The sequence below is a fragment of the Meriones unguiculatus genome, chromosome 6 (genome assembly GCF_030254825.1).
Source record: "Meriones unguiculatus strain TT.TT164.6M chromosome 6, Bangor_MerUng_6.1, whole genome shotgun sequence".
Classification (NCBI taxonomy): domain Eukaryota; kingdom Metazoa; phylum Chordata; class Mammalia; order Rodentia; family Muridae; genus Meriones; species Meriones unguiculatus.
The window spans coordinates 25,443,680-25,469,390 of NC_083354.1; the positions used below are offsets into that span (position 1 = coordinate 25,443,680).

The 25,711-nt window shown below is 40.7% G+C and overlaps 1 protein-coding gene across 2 annotated transcripts in view; it reads left to right on the forward strand.

Annotated features, from left to right (window-relative positions):
* Pias1 (protein inhibitor of activated STAT 1) overlaps positions 1 to 25,711 on the forward strand; it is a 109,437-nt gene that overhangs the window by 12,060 nt on the left and 71,666 nt on the right. Inside the window, exons 1-2 of one of the 2 annotated variants that reach the window (XM_021640472.2) lie at positions 12,357 to 12,465; positions 15,218 to 15,662. In XM_021640472.2, the coding sequence (XP_021496147.1) occupies positions 15,221 to 15,662 (442 nt within the window). In that variant the 5' untranslated portion in view covers positions 12,357 to 12,465; positions 15,218 to 15,220. Of the gene's footprint in view, positions 1 to 12,356; positions 12,466 to 15,217; positions 15,663 to 25,711 lie in introns of those variants that run through there. The other variant, XM_021640470.2, reaches the window with a different exon arrangement.

Here is a 25,711-nt window from a genome sequence, read left to right on the forward strand (position 1 = left end):
CCTGATGATTAGCTCAGAACAGAGCCTTGTGCAGTTGAGGAGCAAACTCAACCAGCTGCCTTTCTAAGTGGAACACTGTTTTTACTTGAAATAATTGCTTGGCAAAGTATGGGTATTTGGCATACATTTTCTTGAAAATAAAGTGAGCCTGTCACTACAGGGAAAACAACTGACAGTATTCATTGCTAATGATAAAATTTAAGCTTTCAGGGGGAAATTGGATTTTTGGAAAACTACTGTACTTACCACTGTGATTTGACAGATTCCACACTCGACTCTTGTGATGCTGTTGGTATGAAAGGAGTGTGTTACATTGAAGACAGTAGTGAGCTGTGTCAGTGTTTGAAGAAGCATGGAATTTGGCGAACTCCCATTTGTTTTGACACAGGATTTCATGTAGCCTAGGCTGGTTTTGGACTGTGGTTGTAGCTCAGCATGACCCTCCTGCCTTTTTCAAGTGCTAGGATTTCAGGTGCCACCATGCCGAACTCCACATTTAAAAATAGCCATTGCATGGTTTTATGAAGTCAAATATGAGTAAAAATAAGACTTGGAGTGGAGGTTAGACCAATGAATTTTTGTTTTGTTTTGTTTGAGATAGGATTTCATATAGCCCAGACTGGTCTCAAACTCACTATGAAGCTGGTCTTGAACTTGCTGTTTGTTTTGAGAAAGGGTCTAAGAGATCCCAGGCTGACCTCATATTCTCTATGTACCTAAGATGACCTTGAACTTCTGATCTTTCTGCTTTTACTTCTAAAGTGCTAGGATTATACACATAGACCACAGGCCTTGGTGCTGGGACTTGAACCCAGTGCTAGGATTATACACATAGACCACAGGCCTTAGTGCTGGGACTTGAACCCAGGGCTTCCCAGGGTTTCCTGCTAGGCAAACACTCTACTAAGGGGACTATATTCCCAGTATTGACCTTTGACTCTCTTCTCCTGTTTGCATTTCCAACTGCTGGTATTACAAATATGTACCGCTGTGCTTTGAAATGATTTTGGTTTCCTGAGACAGTTTCTCTGTGTATCCCTGGATGTCCCAGATCTTGCCCTGTAGACCAGGCTCACCTCTAACTCAGAAATCTACCTGCCTATCTCCCAAGTTCTGGGATTAAAGGAGTGCCACCACTCCTGGCTTTTGAAATGACTTTTAGTAAATAATAAATGTTCATTGTTATGGTTTCGGATTTTATATTGGAACATCCTTTAAAAATTGTCATTTAGAGGCTGGAGAGATGGCTCCGGCTGCTCTTCCAGAAAACCTGGGTTTGATTCCCAGCACTCACATGACGGCTTATAGACCTGTAACCTCTAATTCCTGGGATCCAACACCCTCTTCTGGCCTCAAAGGGCACCAGAGGCACGTATGTGATGCGCAGGCATACTTGTAGGCAAAACTCCCATTCCTATAAAACAAAGTTTAAAAAAAAAATTAAATTACCATTTGTTAATCACAGATAACAAGATGATGAGACAGGAAGATTGCTGAGAGTTCCAGGTCATCTTGGTTGTAGGCAAAACTCCCATTCCTATAAAACAAAGTTTAAAAAAAAAATTAAATTACCATTTGTTAATCACAGATAACAAGATGATGAGACAGGAAGATTGCTGAGAGTTCCAGGTCATCTTGGGCTACAGAGTTGAGACTCTTAACAAACAAACAAACAAGATATTTCCATTTGTTGAGTGTTGGTCAAGGATCAGAGTAACCAAAGCTGCCTCAGTCATTCCGAAGAAATGCCAACAATGACAAATGGGACTTGATGAAATTAAAAGGCTTCTGCACAGCAAAGGGAAACAATCAATGAGGAGAAAGTCTAAAAAATGGAAAAGTCTTGACTAGCTGTCTAACTGACAGTTGATTATATAAGAAAAGAAAAAAAGAGAAAGAAAGAAAAGAAAGCAAGCTGAGTAAGCCACGAGAAACAAGCCAACCAATAAGCAGCACTCTTGCAGGGTCTCTGCCTTGCTTGAGTGTCTGTGATGGTCTGTTTTCTCAGAATGTGAGAAGAAATAAACCCTTTCTTCCTGGAGTTGCTTTTATCTCAGCTGTAGAAACACTGACTAAGGCAGAGTCGAGTATTTTCTATTTTGATTTGTAGACTTTTCTTTTTCTTCTTTGTAGTCTTGAGGTTCAAATCCAGGGCCAAAGAGCTCTACCACCAAGCTTCAGCTCCAACTCCTTTACAGATGGAATTGATAGATTGAACACAAAGGGGAGGGAATTTACTTCACTTTCAAGAATATGAATTCTGGAAACGTAAATCTTTTTTAAAGAAAATATGGGAGTCATACTAGAAAAGTTTCTAGTTTAAAATGAGACCGTCCCTGTTACTTCATTCCTGACATTTTTTTATACTTCAAAAGATACAAAAGGGGGGGGGGGGCTAGAGAGATGTCACAGGGGTTAGGAGAACTGACTTCTCTTCCAGAGGACCTGGGTTCAGTTTCTAGTACCCACATGGCAGCTCACAACTGTCTGTAACTTCAAGATCTGACACCCTCAGACAGACAAACATGCAGGCAAAACACAAAAACACATAAAAGAAAATAAAAATGATTATTTAAAAAAAAACCCAAAAGACAAGAACAGTTTGCTTATAGAAGAGGCATCCATTAAGTTAAGCCAACCCAGAGCTGCTACGTGATGTCCTGCACCCCAGGGAGCAGCTAGGGAGCTGAGTGAATGTGCTGAAAGTGCTTTGGATCTGTCCTGGTATGAGAAATTTTTTTTTTTTTTTTTTTTTTTTAGGTTATCTCTCAACCTTGCATTGCTCTCCCCCTCCCCCAGTGGGCATGGATAAGAATTGTATAGACAAATGAACACTTCTATGAGATGTTTTCTAACCCAATTTTAGCTAATAATTTCCTCTGGAACAAAGCTTAGCTCTTGCAAATATATCTGTGATTGATTTACAATTTACATGTTTGTTTTCTCTCCCTTTTGGGATGGAAGGCAAACATAGGCTGTGCAATTGGATGTCTACACTTTTCTTCTTTCTCTGACAACTTTATATATGTGTATAATGCAGTTGGATCACCCTCTGTCTACACTTAAGGGTCTTGCCAACCCACCTCATCTTCACTTCTCAGGATGGCATAGGAAAGGCTCTGACTTCTCCTTTTCTCCAGTGTTTTTGTAGTATATTAAGACTGGGAAGAAAACCAGATTTGGTGAGGCATGCCTATAACGCAAGAGGATTGCCTAAGTTTGAGGTCAACCTAGGCTCCATAGGCCAGCCTGGACTCTAACAAGACTCTGTCTTAAGTAGACTGGGAAAGAAGCAATGGTCCAGAAGTCCTTTTAGTGAGATTTTTTTTCAAAAACAATATTTTATTTATTTATTTTATTTTATTTTATTTTATTTTATTTTATTTTATTTTATTTTATGTGCATTGGTGTTAGGCCTGGAGTTACAGACAATTGTAAGCTGTCATGTGGGTGCTGGGGTTTGAACTCGGGTCCTTAGGAAGAGCAAATAGTGCTCTTAACCACTGAGCATCTCTCCAGCCCCCTCTAGTGAGATTTTAAAAGGCTTTTTAAAGAAGTGTGTAATGGCTGGAGAGATGGTTCAGCTGTTAGGAACTCTGGTCGCTCTTGCAGAGGATCTGAGTTCAATTCCTAGCACACACACATGGTGGCTGATGGCTGTAGCTCCAGTTCCAGGAGATTTGATGACATCTTTGGCTTCATAGACACACAAGTGGTGCATAGACATGTGCAGGCAAAATAACTACATATAAAAAAAAGACGGTTAGAGGAATTTGGGGAGATAGCTCAGTGGTAAAAATGCTTGGTGAAAGCATTAGGGCCTGAGTTGAGGTCCCCGAAACTCAGGTTAAAAGCTGGATGTGGCCATGGGTCCCTGACTCCAGCCAGCACTGTGGAGGGTGGTGGTGGTGGTGTGTAACAGCTTCTTGGAGATAGAAATATTCCATCCTGCAGTATTCACTAGGTCCTGCTCTGTTAGAGTAACAGTAAAAGATGAGATTCCCTCTGAGACTAGCTGAGCAGAGCTGTAAAGAAACTCGGGCAAGCCGAGCTGCAAAGAAGACTGAAGACCAGCTGACCACGGGAAGCAAACACTAGTTGAGATGCCGGGAAGTGGTTTACACGAGTCACTTGGAAAAGACACACCAGCCTGCTGAGTTGCTCCAGGTTTCCCAGTTTCTCTGAGCTGTCACTCACACGGGGGTGGGTCTTGGTGGTGCAGCTGTCCTTTGGTCTTTGGTGCTCTCGTACCATTACTTCAGTAAGTAACCCCAGTAAAACTCAGGGTACTCCAAGTTGGACTATGCGTATTTTGGTCTGTCTTGGAATCTGTCTGGAGTGAAAAGATGATGTGTGTGTTGTGTCTTCCCAAGGAAAGGTTTGTCACAGCTGGAGATGAGAGGGTTGCTGACCCGTAATGGCTGCAGCCTACCTCCAGAGTCAGTGAGTGACCCTATCTCAAGGAAGTACGACAGATGAGTAGTGCAGGATACCCAGCACTACTTTCTGTGTGTACTGGTATGTACATGATACATACATATGTACACATGCATGTGTCACCCCCACACACACATACACGCACACGCACACGCACACGCACATGCACATGCACACACACTAAATACATAGTGCTTTGCATTTAACTGAACTGTAATTAGAGAAAAGAACATGAAGTTTAGAATTGCCAGTAGGAGCTACTGCTGAAATTTAAAAAATATTTTTGGTTTTATACATTTATTATACAAAATGCTGGTTGTTTCTGACATTTTCACGTATGTATAGCATGTACTTTGCTTATACACCCCTTCCCTATCCTGTCTTATAGTTCCATTCCTGCTGCTCCCTTCCTCCTCTCAGATAATTCCACTTACACTTGGATTGCATGTGCACACTCTGGAGTTCACATATGAAAGAAGGTATTTGCTTTTCTGCGTTTGACTTCCCTTCACATGGTGCTGTCCAGTTCCATCCATCTCCCTGCTCATTCATTCCTCTTTATGAGAGAATGAAACTCCATTGTGTGTATGCACACATTTTCTTTACCCCTTCCTCCCTATGATGGACACCTAGGCGACCCAGTATTGGATGTAGTCACTGTTGTGACTAATGCCATGCCATGGATGTACACATGCCTGTGCTCCATGCTGACTTAGTTCCCTTTGGGCGTGTATACACAGGAGTGATAAAACTGGATGACATGGCAATCCTGCTTTTAGTTTTTGCTACTCCTGAATTGAGATAGTCTCAGGAATAATGCAGACTAATGGGAGGGATGCTCATTAATAACTCTTAATTCCAGACTAATTTGAGAAAATTAATTCTTGCTGTATGTAGCACCTATTATAAAAGTTTGTCTTAACTTTCTCTGTACCCATTGTAAGGAAAAATAGATTTTTTTTTTGAGATAGTTTCTCTGTAGTCTGGACTCACTTTGTAGACCAGGCTAGCCTTGAACTCACACTGCCTGCCTCTGCTTCCCTGAGTGCTGGGATTACAGGCGAGCTACCAGATGCTAAGGTCTGTTTTTAATTAGCATCACCTGCATATAAACGATGCCAGTGGTGAAGGATTGGATAGTTCCATTGGGTTTGTTAAACTCTGCAGCATGTTCAGTGGTCAACACTTGGCCAGTACATTTTTTTTCTAGGTAAACACCTCATCCTGAGTTGGTTAGTGTTTTTCAGAATCTGCTGAAAGTAACAGGTACTGAGGGTGAAACTGAGCATTTGTTTTAGAATCAGATTTTGCTTCTGATTCTAAGTTTAGTGAAGTAGTTTACTTTCAATCATTTGTTTGCCTGTCTGAAGGAATGAGGTGTGTCTGTATGAACCAGTGGTGAGGACTCAGTGCTGGGAGGTTTGATTCTGGGATTCCTCTTTTCTCCTAGCCTCTTACTTCCCTTCTCCCTCACTGTTTGTTTTTTTATTTTTTTAATGTCACTTATTTATAAATTAATGTTTTGCTAAGGCAAAGCCACTACAATCTGTTAGTAGCAAAAAAATTTGAATAGCATTAACATTGACTTTTGTTTCTTTTAATTGTGTGTAGTAAAGCAGAGTATCATTGTGTTGTCCAGGCTGGCTTCTAATTCTTGATCCTCCCTGATCTGCTGAGATAATGGGCATGTGTTATTGTGTTATACCTGGCTATTGAACTAACACATACGTGCATGCACATAAAGTTGAGAGAGAGAAAAAAAAAAGTGCACGTGAGAGTGTGTGTTTGTGTGTTAGCATCAAAAGAATGTGGGTGGGTAGGTGTGTTTGCCTGTGTGGAGACCAGAGGTTGCTGTTGGGCATTTTCCTCTGTTCTCCTTGCTTGTTTCTCTCCTCTGAAGCTGGAGCTTGCTCTTTCGGCAGTATCAGTATGTTGTCTAGTTGGATCTTGAACTCCTGATGTCAAGTGATCCTTCGACCTCAGCCTCTCAACATTGTAACAGGTTAAATGCTGACTTGGGATCTGACTTTGGGTCTGAGTTCACACCTCAAGTAGGTTCTGCCTGGTACTCTGAAGTAGTTCTGATACAGGCCCTCTAGGCTTTTCCTCCATCTGAGTTCTGGGATCCAGAATTTTAGAAACCTTGTGTAGTTATAGAATACATTATTATTTATTTTTATTTTTATTTTTTTACTTTTGTGTTGTGTTAAAGTTAAAAGTTCTCACCTTTTTAGGCGTCTCAATATGTCTACATGAATGTTCGTGCACTTCATGTCTGCCTGGTGCCAAAGGAGTTCGGAAGACTGCATCAGATCCTCTGGGGTTGTAGTTACAGACAGTTGTGAGCCACCATGTGGGTGCTTACGTGGCAAATTGGCCCCAGGTTCTCTAGAAAAACAGCCAGTGCTCTGAACCACTGACCATTTCTTCAGCCTTTAACAGTACTGATTTTTTTTTTTTAAAGATCCACCTGTAGCTAGAACGTGATTTAAGGTTTCTCTTAGAATTTCCGTTTCCTTTGTCACAGTTTCTTCTTACCTTTTACGTAGATACACAGCTCCTGCTGGTTTGTTTCTCAGACTGACCCTACTGAAGGTTGCTTCATTAACTTCCCAAGCACTGCTTTCAGTACATTTTCACTGCTGCTCTTGTATTTGCCCCACTATCTCCTCACTTTGTTGTCTAATTTCTGTAGCTCCCCGCGAGTATTCCCTCCTCTCCATTCCTTTGTCTGTTGTGGGAACACTGTCCTGGCTGAGCTTTGTGCTAAGATCCTGCTGCTAGTCAGTAATAAGTAACTCTGGAGTCAGGAGGCTTGGGTTGGGCATCATTATTTTACTGTTAGACGTCAAGTTTAGTGTCACATTTCTTACACATAGGGTGGGAATTACTAGCACTCTGTATTGTGGATTCAAATTTGTGCTAGGAAAAGTAATCATGTTTACTAGAACGTGTATAGCAGGCACATTTAAGCATTTAGCATGTATGTTTTATTATTTTATCCACCGTCAGTAACAAGATTATAATTGAAAATGTTTCTAAGATTAAAAGACTGTACTGATTAGATGAACTGTTTCCCAAGAGCAAGAGATTTTTTTTTTAAATTTAAGGAATCTTTGAGAACTTATGTTACCACTTCCTCTCTCTTCTTTTTGCTTTCCTTTTTTCCTCCCCTTTTTCCTTTCTTTCCCTTCTTTCAAAAATGATTTTTTTGAAAAATCATACAGTATTACTGTATAGTGAAGAATGGTCTTAAACTAGCAACCCTGTCCTAGTCTCCCAAGTGCTGGAATTGTAGGTGTGTGCCACTCTTCCTCAGTCCTGTGTGTGTTGTGGAGGTTAGAAGACAATTATAGGTGTGGATTTACTTCTGCCCAGTGAGTTCCAGAGGTTAAACAGGTAGTTAGGCCTGGCAGCAGGCCCTGAATCCTCTCACCAGCCCATGGTTCCCTCTCTTAGGAGTGAAAGTGTAGCCTCCAAATTATCGTTTGATAAACTGTGTCCAGTCACTACAAAAATCCAAATCCTGTACATGCTATTACCACCCTGTCACACAGTGGGTGTTGAATTAGGGTGATACACACAGTAGGTGCCTGGCCGCCATTGCAGAAACATTCATTTATAGCACATCTATGTGCAGAGCAGCCTTTTCCTTAAATAAGAACCATATTTTTCTGTCTCTGCACATGAAATTGGTCAATGTGTTAGTGTTTTAAATTCTAGAATTTTAAATTAAATTAAACTAAACTTAATACTGTGTCCAAATTTTAAAACAGTATGAGTTACATTTGTTATTTTTAGTATTCATGTTAACAAGAAGGAGCTTTTTGAAGCCTGTATCCATATGTTTCATGAAATGTGGTAGGACATAGATAGGGTGACGTGTACATCATCTATCAAAAAGTGAAACCATGGTAACCCTTTCAAAATGTTAAGTTTGTACATTGCTTGAAGGAAAATGGGATCTCTGTTTACATATCCTCACAGTGTTTTGTCATCTTTTGAGAGTGTGGTGTAAGCAGTCTGATGGGATGGAGGCTGAGAGATGAAGGGGATAGCTGGAGGGCCGCTACTACAGATCACTCTCTAGTTGTCTTCTGCTGAGAAATAACATGAGAAATGGGGAGGGAGGTGATTATGGAGAAGAATGCAGCCTACCTGACTGACTACTTTGAGTAGAAACTGTCTAACTAGGTTTTCTGGTTGAACTAGGCGTAGTTGACAAATTACTAATCTCCCAGTTGGTTATTAACTATTTGTTTTGTATTTTCATTTCTATCTTTATTCTTTCTTTTTTTTTTCTTCCTTTTCTTGTTTGTTTTTTTTAAAGACTATGTTTCTTTGTAGCCAAGGCTGCTCTGGGACTGACTGGGTAGTATCCTACTCTGGCTTCACTCGGCAGTGATTCTGCCTCAGTTTCTCAGGTGCTAGGCTTACAGATGTGAGCCATGGTGCTCAGCCAGCTATGAATTAGTTCTAGTGGGAAGATTAGAAATGACCCAGAATTTAGTCTCATTGAATAATCTGACTTTAAAAATAATGGGTAAAATATTTTAATTTTGATATGCTTTCCTTAATGTATCTAATTTGTTGTTGTCTTTTTTTGGACACTCTTACTAATAGTCCTGGACCTCACTATGTAGACCAGGCTGGGCTGAACGCACTTAGAAGAATGCAGGCCTCCATAGTCTTCCTTCCTCTTCCCACTGCTGCACTAAAGGCCTGAGTCACCATGCCTGGCTTTAGTGTTTATAATTATAGAACTTTAGATGTATAGAAAATAGTTATATATGAAATGACATAACTAACTGCTTATTTTGTCTATTAATTCATTCTAGTCTGTACTTCGTTATGTAGTGATATTCAATAAAGATTCACAGTGCAGAGTCTGCTCTGTGACTGACCTGAAACCTCCACAGCAGGGTGTGAATGAGAGTGACTGTTTTCAGCTGGAGGGGCCTTGTTCTTGCTCACGATGTAGATAAAACTGTTGATAAGGAAAGTCATAGCTAATGAGAGGACATAAAACTGGCCCTTTCTGTTTAGTTCTAAAATGGATTCTTCTTGTGTAGTTGGGAATAGGGTGTGTGTGAGTTTTATGTATCTACCAACAAAGGAGGCTGAAGGCGATGTTGTCTTTGGAATTCCTCACTGTCATTCCCTGAAAACACTTAAGAGAATCGTTGTTTTGGAAGCTTAGTATACAAATGGCAGGCTGTGAGGAAGAGAATAAAAGACAGAAGGAGGACTTTTTAGAAAGCCCCAGAACAGGCGTCTCTAAATGTAAAGGCGCAACAGTCACTAGTCCAGGTAGAAACAAGCCAAAAGTTCATTGCCCAGGCATGGCACACATAAAGAGAAAATTCTGCAAGCTACCAGATGGGGGATATGCAGGTAACCACGAAGGATTAGAGATGAACAGTACTGGCGCTGTTTGTTTGAGATAGGGTCTCATGCAACACAGGGTAGCATCAAACACACTGTCTAGCTAAGGATGACTTTGAACTTCTGATCTCCCTACCTCCACCTCCCAGATCCTGGGTTTATAGGCATGTGACACAAAGCCTAACATCTAAGCTTAAAAAGTGTTTAAAAAGGTTTTTATATGGGTTGCAGTGGTGGCTCTTCCAGAAGTCCTAAAAATGTATGTGTGGGGCTGAAGAGAGCAGAGTAGCTTAAAAAAAGCTTGCTGTTCTTCTCGAGGACCTGTGTTTGCTTTCCAGTAGTCACATCAGATGACTCCAGCTGTCCAGTTCCAGGGAGTTGTGTATCTCATATCTGATGACCCCTCTGACCTCCTTGGGCATCCACATGTAGGTAGGTGTATGCCACATAAATAAAAAAATAATAGTTTGAAGAATTTTAAAATCAGGTATATATCAGTTTGATTAAAAATAAAACACTTTAGGAAGATTTTCTTCACAGAATACTCTTCTGTGCAAAACATACACATTTCAACCATTTTTAATTCCCCAGGATTCTGAGAACTTTATCATTCAAGGATGTAGTCAGCAGAATGCTGCAATTCCCTGGGAGGTGATGATTTCGTATAGCTATCATGGTTAATCTTATTCTTAGTTGTAAGTATTCATTTTGTTGTAGTTTTAACAAATGAATTTTAAGCACATTGCAGATTAAAATACATTTTATTTCAACATCTCAGAAATATTTAAGTCTTTAGTTTTCTTGTGTGTTGTCAACACTTCCTCATTGTGAATTAATTTTTTCCAGCTTCTCTGCATCCTTTCATTTGAGTGATGCTTCAGATAGCTGGACCCTTTTCCATCCCTTCAGTTTTTTAAAATAGTGTGTTTATTACGGTCTCTTAAGAGTATGCAAAAGCTGTTCCAGTAATAGCAAGGAACACCACCTGGCCTTTCACTGCAAGGTTTTCAGGTGCAGTGATAATCGAGTCATAGCCAATGATGACCCACGCACATCTTAGCCGTATATTTTTTTAAGCTCAAATGCTGAACTTGAACTGGAAATTGAAGTAAACTACATTCACTTTTTAATTGTCTCCCACCCCCCAGTTAAAAGGCATGTGTTACCAGGTGGTGGAGGTGCACACTTTTGCCCTTGGGAGGCAGAGGCAGGTGGCTCTCTGTGAGTTCGAGGCCAGCCTGGTCTACAGAGCAAGTTCCAGGACAGCCAGGACTACACAGAGAAACCCTGTCTCAAACCTTCTGCTCCCCAGTCCCCAAGGTGGCGAGGAAGGGTCATGTGGTTTGTTTCTTCAAAATGTCTCTATGAAATTGTGAAAATGTATCTGAAGTAGAATTAGTTATGAACATTTAACAGATTCTTTGTTTCCTGTGTAAAAAAAAAAATGATACTTGTCTCAAAAATATAACTATGATAAATCCTCCTTTAAAAAAAAAAAGCCAACTGGAAACCTTGAGTTGATGGCAGCTATCTTTTGGTTGCTATTGTTTACTTTGTCTTTTTTATTTTTTTGGTTTTATTATTATTAATTTTTATTTTTTTATATTAATCACAGGTTATCACTTTGCCTTTTTTGAGGTAGCCAAAATGTAATTGACAGCTGTCAAGTTTATTTTGTCATTTAACCTTTTCTTTGATCCTTTAAGCAAGAGATTTTTTTAAAATATAAATTGTCAGTGTGTTTTTTATAGGAATACAACAATACATCTGTGCTATGTTTAATCTTATACTCACAATTAAGGACAAAAGTTACCATCACTGGAATTGTGGTAATTATTGAATTGCTGTTTTTGTGTGTGGCTTAGAGAATGGAATTGAATTAAAAGGAAAGATAACTATCTTTATAATTTCATGCTGTCCCCCCTCCCCACCCAATTTAGAACAAACATATTTACCTTTGTGACCTCAAGTTAATTGCCGGGCTCTAGAAGCACTGGGGAAATGGCCTGTGGACATGCGTATGGGACAGTTTCTTGATTTTGTTCACTGACGGGAAAACGCGCCCTCTGTGGCAGCACTGCTCTCTGACTCACCAGCAGCTGTGTGTCCTGAATTTTATATGGAGAAGGGAAGCCGAGCAGTGTGAATGCATTCATTGCTGCCAGCTTTCAGTTGTGAATGTGATGTGGTCAGCTTCTTTAAGTGCCTGTCATCTTACTTCCCCACCATAATGAATGCTGAATTTTGAGCCAATATAGACCCTTTTCCCTTAGTTGATTTTGTCAGAGTATTTTACCACAAGGACAGGGGCAAAACAAAAACAAACAACCCAAAAACCTAAGACATGTGATGTTTGAATGAGACTGTCCTGCATAGGCTCAGATATTTGAGGGCTTGGTCTGCAGCTGGTGCCACTCTGTGGGTAGGTTTAGGAAGTGTGGCCTTGCTGGAGGAAGCGTGTCACTGGAAGTGGGCTTTGAGAGTTTAAAGCCTCCTCCCATTCCGAGTTTGCTTTCTCTGCTTCCTGCTTGCAGTTTGAGATGTGAGCTCTCATCTGTTCCTGCCACCTGAAGTCAGAATTCTCTGCCATGATGGATGGACTCTTATCTCTGGAACCTTAAGCCTAAATAAACCCTTCCTTCTGTAAGTTGCCCTGATCATAGTGTTTTATCACAGCAATACAAAAGTAAGACTAGCCAACTCCAATTTGTGGGTTTTTTTTTTTTTGTTTGTTTGTTTTTGTTTTTGTTTTGTTTTTTTTTTTCAAGACAGGGTTTCTCTGTGTAGTCCTGGCTAGTGTGGAACTCAGAGATCCACCTGCCTCTGCCTCCCAAGTGTTGGGATTAAAGGTTTGCATTACCACTACCCGGCTTCCAATTTATTTTTAATTACTAATTTTTGTTTGATTTTTTTTATTTCATTAAAAAATTATTTTGAGTTAATATTACTTTGAGCTACATAGGATCAAGTTGGCCTTGAACTCAAGTTCCTTTTTTCTCGGCTTCCCAAGTGCCCTCTAGGAGTACAGATGTCCAGCTGAAGATAGGTAGTACATTTCTGGGCGTGGAGAGTTGGTTTAGTGCTGCTGCTCATCCAGAGGATCCAAGTTTTGTTCCCAGTTCCTTGTTGGGCAGCTCACACCACTTATAACTCTCTCCATGGGATCCAGTATTGTCTTTTGACCTCTGTAGGCTCCTGCACATATGTAGCATATATACTAACATAGACAGACACGCATACAGACACACATTAGGAGGGTGATGTGAGTATCATGGAATGTCTGTGGAGGCCAGAGAAAAACTTGTTGCTTTCTCTTTCCATTGTGTGGGTGCTGGGGACTGAGTTTAGGCTGTTGTCAAACTTGGTGGCAAGTAAGGACCTGTGCCCACTGAGCCATCTTGCTGGCTCTCTTCTCCCTCTTCCTTCCCATCCCCTCTTGACAGGAGACTTCTTTATAGCCCTGGCTGGCTTGGAACTCTTTTGTGTGTAGAGCAGGTTGTCTCACAGAGATCTGCCTACTGCTGCCTCCCCAGTGCTGGGACAACAGATAGGTTCTGCCATGCCTGGCAGTTCTCTTTTAAATAATTTTCCAGTTGTTGTATACCTTTCTAGGATGTTTTAGTGAGTAGGGATAAGATACTATTGTTGTCCTGTTTACAATCTCTGTTAATATCCTAAAAGAAAATACCTATAGCATTGGGGGTAAAAGTCTTTGTTTTATTGTTGAACTTGAGATCTCTCAGCCTCCCAATTGGCTCAGTTTCACTTGTTGGCCATGTGCTTAGCAGTTTGTTCCCAAAGTCTGTTACTTCTTTGTATGTCTCTGTAGAATGCAAGAATTTAGGCATTGATTTGAATGATTTATTACTGCACACTCCACCTTCATTTCTTCTGTCATGCTTTTCTTGTTCATTCCTTCACTGTCCACATAGTTGATAACAAACTCTGGTTCTGGATGCTGAAGAGAAAAGGTCATGGGCCTCGTTCTAGAGTGATGATCAGGCCTGGTGAGCTTCAGTCTGTCTAGGCAAGGAATCAGTGTGTGGATAGAAATGACAGTGTAGCAGGGTAATTGTGAAAATAAATATCCCCAAAATGACCAATAGAGGTAGACTGTGAAGCAGTTCCAATTCCTGGGACAGGAAGGTGAAGTGGGACCTTAAGGTGGGAAACAGCGGAGGGATGGACAGACCTTTGACAGGACAGCTGTATTGCATCAGAGCACTTCACTCATTGGTCAGTGTTAGAGGGCTGTTCTGCTACCTGAAGGGGCCTCTGACGCAGTGCTTCTCAACCTGTGGGTTGTAACCCCTTTTGGGGGTATTGAACAAACCTTTCACTGGGGTTGCTAAGACCATAGGCAAACACAGATGTTTACATTACAATTAATAACAGTAGCAAAATTACAGTTATGAAGTAGCAAAGGAAGTGATTTTATGATGGGGGGGTCACCACAACATTAGGAACTGTGTTAAAGGGTTGCAGCATTAGGAAGGTTGAGAACTGCTGGTCTAGGCTGAAAAAGGGTATAGTGGTACAGAAAGGTAGGGAGGCAGTGCAGCACTGTGTGTTGCTATTTGTTGTCCAGAGAGTCCATCAGTGGAGGAATGGAGGCTTTAATGAATGGGAGGCTTGCAGGTGAATGTCTATCCTGACATCTCCTGTCAGGGACAGGGCTTCCATAACAGTGTGATCAGAGTCAGTTCTTCCTCTTTGGTTCCCTTTTCTGTTCCTTTAAAATGGGAGGTTCTGATTAACTTTCCCTTTCCTGTTGTTCTTAGAAGGGGGGGGAGTAGAAACAGTGATGAAATAAATTGCGAGCACAGGATTAATAAAGGTAAGTAGATTTCTGTCGTGTGGCAGCTTCCCGTATTATGGTGAATGGACGGATTCCTGATGGCTAAGTGTTAGGTATGAGCGCCAGCATCTGATGGGACACTGCTCCTTGAATTCCAGAGGTAGTATAGACTAGTACTTGATAATGTACTGGTTCTGAGGTAGGATGTTTGCCTTTAATATATACTTAACAGTTTTTTTCCCCCAAGAAAGCAGGAATGCTCTTGAGGGCACATTGCTACTCTTTGCCATCCACAGTCCAAGCTTCTGGAGAATTAGTAAGTGCTTGTTACTGTCACTGAACAGTAGGATAAAGTGAGATGTGGTCCTACGTAGTGTAAATTCTGTCCTGTGTTTTAGAATCCCACATGAAAATCAGTAAACTTACATGCAGATTACTTTTAAAGTTTCTTTGCTATTAATTGGTTAAACGTTGTTTAGTTAGTATGGTAAATGTGCTGGTATTTAAGCAAACCATATGAAGAGGCTAAATAAAAACTTTAAAATTGTAGATTATGGTTTCAGATACTAATATTTTACATTTTACTTTTTCTTTAAGCAAATGGTTATGAGCCTTAGAGTTTCTGAACTTCAAGTACTGTTGGGCTACGCTGGGAGGAACAAGCACGGACGCAAACACGAACTTCTTACAAAAGCCCTGCATTTGCTAAAGGCTGGCTGTAGTCCTGCTGTACAAATGAAAATTAAAGAACTCTACAGGCGGCGGTTCCCTCAGAAAATTATGACGCCTGCGGACTTGTCTATCCCCAACGTACATTCAAGTCCTATGCCAGCGACTCTGTCTCCATCCACCATTCCACAGCTCACTTACGATGGTCACCCTGCATCATCCCCACTACTCCCTGTTTCTCTTCTGGGACCTAAACATGAACTGGAACTCCCACACCTCACATCAGCGCTGCACCCAGTCCATCCGGATATAAAGCTTCAGAAGCTACCATTCTATGACCTGCTAGACGAGCTCATCAAACCCACCAGTCTAGGTAAGAGTGATGCGAGGCCCTCGGTGACTGCTGTGCTTAGCAGCTTCCTTCTAAAACTTCAGTTTGGCCAGTTTATTCTTAAATTTTGTTTGGTAGTGGCAGCGGGATGTTAATGAGAATCTTTTGACTACAGATTAAATCAAAGATATAAGAGCTATTCTTTAGAGAAAGTAAAAAGGCATTGTGGTGGCTGATGGCTTAGACACGATAGATACTAAGTTTGAACTTAACTCTGCTTGCTTGCTCTCCTGTGTCTTGTTGTATAGACCAGGCTGTCCTTGAACTCAAAAAGATCCTCCTGCCTCTGCCTCATGAACCATTGGATTTAAAGGTATGGTCCACTAGGCCTGGCTTCTAATTAACGTACAGTATCACTTATGGATAAAAATGGAAAACAAATCGCCACCAGTCTCTAAATTCTGTTTTTAAAACAGACTGCCCGGTTTGGATTACTTGAATGTGGAAATGGTTTTGATTGTCATGAAAGGAAATTTGAGCTTTGATGTTGTGGTCAACTTTGAGCTGCTGTTTTTCAATTGGGGGCATGTCCTTTAGGCGTGTGGAATACACAGACTCCTATTCATATGTAATATGAGTGCTAGGAGTTTGTTGTTACTAGTTTCCCACCCTGAGATTTCCTTAGGAAGGTATTGAGTTCAACATATTTATGCATCAGTTTTAATTGCTATGATGTCACTTTGCTTTATTGATGTGAAACACAACTGACTTTGTTTGATTTTTGGTGCCTTTGGTGTAATATACTTTAACAGCAGACTTTTCCAGATGCTGGCCTGTTAGAAAACAATGCTTGGCAAATTGTGGTTGGCAAGCTAATTCTGGTGGTTTGTTTTTGTGTAATATTTATGTAAGAACTTGGTTGCTGTTTGAGGCCGGGTCTCATTCTGTGACCCTGGCTGGCCTGCTATTCACAGCAGTCCCTCCTGCTTTTGCTTCCTGGGTGCTAAGATTACATGTGGGAGCCACTGCCCCCAGCTTAAGGGTTATTTTTTTAAACATTCCTAAAATGTAAACAAAGCTAGTGAATATATAAATAATATCATGTGTGCTCCCAGAGCCCAAAGTATTTCTTGTCTGCCTCTTATAGAAATGTTTGTTGATTCCTGTCATTAATATTAAACATTTCAGTTTGAGGAATTTGTGAGTATTAAGAACAAATTTTGAGTGGGATGTTTTTTTTGGGGTTGGGTCCTAATGTACCTCAGGTTAGCTTGGCATTATACATGAAGAAGTATGATCTGAATTCTTGATCCTCCTGTCTCCTCAGAGCTGGAATTACAGGCATTTGCTACCAGTGTTTTGGAGAAGGTTTTTTTGTTTGTTTGTTTGTTTGTTTAAATTAGATTTTTATTTCTTTGGGAATTTTGTATATGGATACATTATATTTAGATCATATCCACCCTCTTCTTGGATCCTTCATGGTATGCTTCCTCCTAACTTCAGGTTTTTGTTGTTGTTGTTGGTTGGTTTGTTTATAATCCATTGAATCTAATCATTGTACATGGGTGTGAGGCCATATGTTGGGCTTCAGACCAGCCAGAGAAGCTTAAGGGGGCCTTGAAGCTAAGGGATCAGGGTGAACCTGCCCTTCAGGTTCTCCCAGCATCTCTACCTGCTACCCTCTACCCTGAGCTCTCCAGCCCAGGACTGGGCCTTCTCTTTTCCCAGAGGCTCTTCTCTCTCTCTCTCTCTCTCTCTCACACTCTCTCTCTCTCTCTCTCTATATATATATATATATACATATATATATGTTGTATATTATATCTATAATATAGACTTTGTGGCTTCCCCCTCTCTCTTCTTTCTTCGTTTCTCCTGGGTCTGCCTGTCTCTGCTTTTTCTCTCTCCTCTCTATGCATGCACTTTTCTGTTTCCCTCTGCATGGTGACTTCTCTGACCCTGTTCTTTGGGATCAGTGAACCCTCTGAGAACTGCTCCCAATAAACCTACATTTATATACTTTAACTTGTCTTGAATTAGCTTATTTCACTGGCAGAAAGAATGATAACATATCACCATGATTTTGAGAGCATTACTGAAATTCTATTGTTGAATGAGGAAGTATTTATTTTTAATTACTTTTAGCAGAATTTCGTAGAATAAATGAAGATACAGGAAGATATTTTAAAACAACATGAGTTTTGTTATTGTATTTTTATAGTGTGTACTGCATGTGTAGGTGGTCAGGCTTGAGGGCAAATGCCCTTACCTGCCGAGCCATCCTGCCAGCCTGACAAACAACATAAAGTTTATGATACACCATTTTATTCTTTAACAAAATTGTTTTTAGATTCAGTTGGTAGTGGGAGGCAGAGGCAGGCATTTCTCTGAGTTTGAGGCTAGCCTGGACTACAGAGCTAGTTCCAGGACAGCCAGGGCTACACAGAGAAACCCTGTCGTGTAAAACCATTTATATATTTATATTTATTTATTTTCTTGTATGTTTGAATGTTCTGCCTGCACATGGGTGCCTTGTATCTGGGGATTAGAAGAAGCCATTAGATTCCCTGGAACTGGAGTTACTGGTTGTGAGGCACCATGTGGGTGCTAGGAATTGAGCCCAGGTTCTCTGTAGTAGCAGTAACCACTCTTAACTGCTGTGCCATCTTCCTGGCCCCATTTTATTATTATTTTTTTAATTTTTATTTAATTTTATTTCATAGGCATTAGTGTGAGAGTGTCACCTCCTGGAACTGGAATTATAGACAGTTGTGAGTTGCCATATGGGTGCTGGGAATTGAACCTGGGTTCTCTGGAAGAGCAGCCAGTGCTTCTAACTACTGAGCCATCTCTCCGGCATATCCCTCTCTCATTTTATTCTTAAAATGACCAAAACAAGAAAAAAAAAAAAGAAAAAAGATAACACTTGTTGAGAATCTACCTATGCATATAAAGCTTCTACATGTTCATTGTAAAAAAGAAGAAGAAAGGAAAAAAGTTTGTATGTATGCAGATTGCACATGGTATTTGTTTTTCATAGATGAATCTTGTACATAGGATCATGTGACTTGCCTTTATATCTTCCTTAATAAGATAAGCATCTGTTCTTCCCTGACTCTATTTTTAATCCTTATCTGTGTTTATACAAAGTTTATATGTATTCATGTAGCTACATATCATCTGAAGAACAATCATTACATCATCTGGGATTTAAAAGAAAAATTTTGATAGCTTGGATTTAATTGAGTCCAGCTTTTAAACTTTTTTCTTAACCTTAATAATTGACCTCTCATGCTGTTACTAACATAAATTTCAGGTGTTTGTGTGATAGTTAAATGTGTATCAATTCTGGTTTTGGAGAGTAGAAATGCATACTGCATGAGTACATAAGATGATGTTTAGAAAGTTAAACTCATTGTGCTGAGTTGCTCAAATATATTTTTCATTCTGATGTCTGCATTCATTGTTTCAGTTTCATACCTGTACGAGTACTGTAGCTTGACTTAATTTACCATAGTTTATTTATCCTTATGTCTTAGTGTTTTAATCCCATCACAGAGGAGGCAGAGGCATGTGGATCTCTGTGAGTTTGAGGCCAGCCTGGTGTACATACCTGAGTTTCAGGACAGCCAGGGTTATAAAGAGAAAACTCTGTCTTGAAAAGCATTACTAATTTTTATTAAGGGTCTGTGCCTGTGTGTGCATGTGAGTGCAGGTGCCTAAAGAGGCCAGAGGTGTTAGATTGCTTGGAGCTCAGCTTACACCTGATCTGGTTGCTGGGGGATGCACTCCCTTCTTGTGGAAGAGCAGGGTATATTTTTGACCACTAGCCATCTTTCTGGCATACTATTTCTACCCTCCCCTGTTTTGTTTCTTTTTTTTTTTTAAAGACCAGAGTCTTGTTTTGTAATCTATGGTAGCAAACTGATTGGAACCTGTGGCCTGTCTTTGTGTTATCCTTAGCTAAGAATTTTGTTGTTTAAGGCTGGATCTCACCTGCGGCCCAGTCTGACTTGGAACTCACTGTGTAGCCTAGGCTTGGTTTGAGCTTACAGCAACCCTTCTGTTTCTACTTTCTGGCTCCTGATTACCTGTGAGCCACCAAACCCAGCTCAGAATTTGTTTCTTTTTTTTTTAATTTATTTTATTTATTATTTATACAGTATTCTGCCCACATGTATGCCTGCATGCCAGAAGAGGGCACCAGATCTCATTGTGGATGGTTGTAAGCCACCATGTAGTTGCCGGGAATTGAACTCAGGATCTTTGGAAGAACAGCCAGTGCTCTCTCTAGTCCTCAGAATTTGCTTTTGTTTTTATACTCCAGAAAAGCTAAACTTAAACCAGTGACTGTACCAGGAGCTGGCTAGTTAGTAAGGGGCTTCTCACCATGCCTGTCAGATTTTGATCCTTGGGAGCCACATGGACAAGGAGAAAATTGACTCCTGGAAGTTGTTCTTTGACTTTCACATGTGTGTGCCACCCCCATCCCATAAGTAAATAAATGTGTTTTTTTTTTTTTTTTTTAATCAGCAATGAATATGTAACAGAGCATGTGTGTGTTTGGCTCTTTCAGGAGAAAGTTTGTCGATTTTTGTTGTAAATCACTGGGTGTTTCAATTTTGTTGATTGGTGAAACTTGAGAACACATTTTGAGAATTTGTGGAGTTTTTATTTTTTTATTTTTTTAAGACAAGGTCTCAAGTAGCCTGGGACTTGGTACTCCCCATGTATTGTCAGACTGGCCTCAAACTTGGGGCCATCCTCATGCCTCAGTCTCTCAAGTTTTGTAACTACCTGCATGCACCCTACAGCCTGAAAGTTACTTAAGGACTTTTTTTTTTAAAACCCCCCCCACACATCTTTTTTATTTTTTGTTTTTGAGACAAGTTCTGTGTACTCTGGTTAGCCTGAAACCAGGACGGCTTCCACCTGCTTCTTCCTTCTAAATGCTGGGATGAAAGATGTGAACTACCACACCAGCTTTAGAACATTTTAAATTTATTCTTTGACAGTTTCATACATGTAAGCAATATATCTTATCATGTTCATTTCTTCCTCCCATCACCACTACCCTACGTGTACCAGTGATGGATAAGCATGTTTGATTTTTCCCTAAAGAGATACTAAGCAGATATCTACAACACTGGATAAGCATGTTTGATTTTTCCCTAAAGAGATACTAAGCATATATCTACAAATTCAACTCATTATGTAGTTGCTGGGGATTTGGTTCTTTTGTTTGTCTTTACTGTTTTAAATGGCCCCTGAAATGTTGTCTGATGGCCTGAGTGTAGGAGCTATTGATAGAAGCTGTGATGTAGCTGGGAATCGTGGCCCACCCTTAGGAGGCAGAGACACGTGCCAGGACAGCCAAGGACACACAGAGAGAGCCTGTCCCCAACAACAGAGGTGTAAGGTGCAAGTATTAGGTGAGCTTTGCTCAGGCAGGGTTAGTACTGCCAGCCATGGGTTAGGGTTGGCGGGTCAACACCAGTACTAAACAGGGTGTTTTCAGGTAGAAACACACAGTCCGCAACACATTAATTCTCAGAAAAAGGCTGGCCGGAGCCAGCTCTGCTCCCCCAGTTCTCGCCCAGTGCATTGCTGGAGGGACTGCACAGAGCGACACTGCTGCAGATAACCGTAATTGACTACGTGTATCATTTGATTCAAATACCAGTTTTTATGGCTTGACTTCGTTGTGGTATGTTTTCACATAAAAATACAAGAGTCATGTGTCACTGTTTCAATTTCTCATTTCTATCATAAAATTAAAGGCAAACATTCTGATTCTGATTCAAAGGTAATCAGTAGAAGCTTGATTCGGTGGACATTTGTTGCACAGGCTGCTTTAATGATCTGAAGTCTTTGTTGGGAAAGAAAGATTCTGAGTAACCTGAAAAATTTAGGATGAACACAGTTGTAGGGTTGTGTTTTTCTGGATTCTTTAGCGTTAGTGTAAGAGCCTCACTATGTAGCCATGGTAGAACTTGAACTTGCTCTGTAGTCCATGCTGGTCTTGAACCCAGTGGGATTACAGGCATACGCTATCATACCAGGCAGAGACTTGTTTTGTTTTGATTAAGTGAAGTGGCTATTCATACAGAATTTAATTTCCTAAATGATTTTTTCCTGAAAAGCTCATTTGTTTAGATCTTAGAAAATCATGTATTTTGAGAAAATTAAATAGCTTGTGTTTTTTAATGCATACATTAAAATAAAGCCCTTAAAGAGCTTAGTTCTGGCTTCTAGTTGGATAACTGATCACAGCTGTGACTTGAGTTCAGGATGTGACAAGTAAATTCAATTATTCTTTTCTCCTTCCATTTGGCTATAAGCATTGATGTGAGCACTTTTTAAAAACACTCAGTCTGGATGTTGTGATACGTGTTTATAATCCCAGACCTTCCCAAACACACTACATAAAAACATTCTGTTTGCAACTGGTTTGAATCAGTTCATCAGTTGATAGGGTCTCCTTATGTAGTCCAGACTTTATTGAAACTCCTGCTTCTGCCTTAGGTACCGATACCGCAGGTGTATGTTAGCAGGCCTGTGTAGAATTCCTGCTGCAGGAGTCCTGACTATCCAGCGATGGGATGACCAATAAGACAGTTCTTCGATGGGTTTGTATTGACCCTGGGCCATATGTGGCACAGTCTAGCCTCCAGGTCTAGACTGTGTGGTGGAGGTTAGCCTTGAGTGCCTTGACCCTCCTTCTTTTTTGGATTATAGGAATGCTGCCAGTGCTCTGTTTTATAAAAACCCAAGCCTTCACGAATGCTAGGCAAGCACTGTCAGCTGAGCTCCATCTACCCCGTTATGGGCTCATAGTCTTATTTAGAAACTAGATTAGTGGCCCCTTTAAAATTTTATTATTATTTTTTAATGTGTGGGGGTGTTTTGCCTGCATCTGAGTCTGGGTATCACGTCACAGATTGTGATGTGCCTAGTGCCTAAGGAGAGCTTTGGGGCCCTGGGACTGGAGCTGTGCATGGTTGTGAGCCACTATGACGGTACTGGGAATCAAACCTGGGGCCTCTGCAGGGTTGACTGCTGAGCCATCTCTCCAGTGCAAGTGGAGAGATTTCTTGCTTTTATTTCTCTTTTCTCTATGTGGAGTTAAGCCCAGGGCCTTTATGCATGTGAGAAGGAAAGTGGCTACCATGGAATTGCTTCTGTAGCAGCCCTTTTCTTTTTAAAGGAAGATTTTCACACAGACATTTGTAATGGCTTCAGACTTTTGAAGGTATAGAAACCATTCTCATAAAATCTTCACAATAAATAAGATCTTAGCCAGGCCTTAGTGGGCAGGTCTTTAACCCCAGCTCTCGGAAGGCAAAGAAGACAAGCAGATCTCTGAGTTGGAAGCCAGCCTGGTCTACAGGGTGAGTTCCAGGTAAGCCAGACAACTCTGTCACAAACAAACTAAAATCTCTTTGTGTAAATTGTATAAAAGCATACATTCATATACACACTTGGATTTTTCTTTAGGGAAATGAAGGCAACAGATGCTTCCCATTTCCTCAGGAGTTAAGTAAGACATACTATCCTGTGCCAAGCAGATGAGGCTCCTGCTGTATCTTACGACATCAGCTACTGGTGTTTTCTGCCAAGGGGTGCTGATATCAGATTATATTTGACAATTTCCTTCTCATTTTGAATAATTGGGTTTTTCTTTTTCCGTATACCTAATGGCTAGTGCCTGGAGATCAGGCAGTGTATTTGTGGACTCAGGCCCTGAGCAGCAATGGAAAGGCCTTTCAGGAGGGTTGTGAACACACTCTTAAGAAGCTCAACACAAGCTGTGCCTCTCTGTGCTTGACACTGGGGGAGTGGAGAGGACCCGGTCTCTCTAGGTGGGTTTCCTCATGAGAACCTTTGCTTCCTAGTTTGGCAACACTGATCATCAGAACAAAACTACCAGGTTTACCTATGCTTTGTTGATAATCTTTTTATCAGCTGATTCTGACTTCATGTTTAGTAGTGTTTATACAGTTGTCCTGAAGCCTGAGGCATTCAGTATGCATTAGTGAATAGATATCTATGTATTTGAGTGTAATCTTGAGAACTATATTAGACTTTTTTTGGGTAGAAAGGAATTTTGACAGCCAGTAAAGAACCCATTTATATAGTTGTAAATATGAAATAAAGCCTGTTAAAATTGAGAGATGAGAGCTGGGGAGAAGGCTCAGTAGTTAGAACACTGGCTGCTGTTTTGATTCCTAGTATCTGTATGGCAGCTCAGAGTTGTCTCCAGCTCCAGACCCTAGAGATCCAACAGTGTCTTCTGGCCTTCATGGGTACCAGGGATGCACAGACATAAATGCAACCAAAATACCAGTCTATAAAAATTGCAAATTAAAAAAGCTTATCTGTAGCTTCATGCTACACATGATGGTACAAACTTGTAATTATAATATTCAGGAGGCATTAGAGAATCAAGAATTCAAGGCTATCCTCAGCTATATAGTGAATACAGATCAACTTGGGCTACCTGAGACTCTGGCTTATTAAACAAAAAACAAAAAAATAAAAGGAAACAGCGCATAAATAAGCTGTGAAGTGGCTCTGCTCAGGTGGTACGGTTAGCATCTAGTTTCCTTTGCACGTTCCTGCTGCCCTCTATGGCACAACTAAACCTTGATTACGTTACTTGCAAACAAATTTAGCCAGTAGTAATGCCCCAAAATGAAAATAACTAAACAAGAACAGAAAAAAAGAATTTGAATACTTAACCTTCACCCCAAACTGTTGGGAACTTCTGTGAGCGCTGGGAGAAGAAAAGAAAGGAAATGGCAGGAGATGATCTTTTAGTCACGCCGGTCTTCCTCAGTGTAGTATTGTTCACAGAGTGGGGCTTGAGGAACTCATCCTGCAGAAGTCGGGTTCTCCCCTGGACTGTGCACAGGTGGCCCAAAGCCTGAGGCCAGAGTGCTCAGTGTACTTCAGTGAATGGGGTCAGGGAGGACAGCCTCCCTCCTGCCCCAGCGCTGTGTACACACTGTGCTCACACGTGTGTGCATACGCATACACACAAAACACAGTGCAGCTTCTAATGGATAGGATTGTATCCTCACATGAAATCGCTCTTGAATAATATAAACACTTCCTTGTGCTTTTTACTACTCCATACGACATTCATGTACACTTAGTAGCCTGTGTTCGCAATTTAAGAAAACGCAAGGAGATGACGGCTAAACTTGATTATATAGCTCTTTATTGAGAAGATTTAAAAATACTTTTCTTTGAGAGTGTAATACATGCCTATAATGTGTTCAACCATATTCACTCATGCTCTGCACCTCTAGCTTTTCCCAGACCTTCCTCCACAACTTTCTATGTAAGTTTTTTGTTTGCTTGCTGTTAATGATTAATTTTTTATTTTATGTGCATTAGTGTGAAGGTGTCCAATCCCTTGGAATTGGCATTACAGACAGTTTTGAACTGGGTGTTGGGAATAGAACCCGGGTCCTTTCAAAGAGTAGACAGTGCTTTTAACCACTGAGCCATCTCTCCAGCCCCTTTTTGTTTTTTTGAGACAAGGTTTCTCTGTATAGTCTTGGCTGTTGTAGACTCACTTTGTAGATGAGGCTGGCCTTGAACTCAGAGATCCGCTTGACTCTGCCTCCCCAGGTGCTGGGATTAAAGCCCTGTACTACTGTGCCTGGCTCCCATGTAAGACTTTTTTTTTTAAATTATTTATTTATTATTTGCACAATATTTTGCCTGCAAGCCAGAAGGAGGCACCAGATCTCTTTATAGATCATTGTGAGCCACCATGTGGTTGCTGGGAATTGAACTTGGACCTTTGGAAGAGAGCCGGACCTTAGGAAGAGGAGCCAGTGCACCTAACCTCTGAGCCATTTCTCCACCCCGCTATGTAAGATTTTAAAATTCAAGTATAAAGATGTATATCAAATAGGAAAAGCTTTTAAAAGATTCATTTATTTTTATGTATATGGGGTGCTTTGCCTGCACATATGTATATGTGCCACATTTGTGCCTACAGAGGCCAGAGAGGGTTTTTGTCTCCTGGATGTAAGGCTACAAATGGTTTTGAGCCACTGCACAGGTTCTGGGAACTG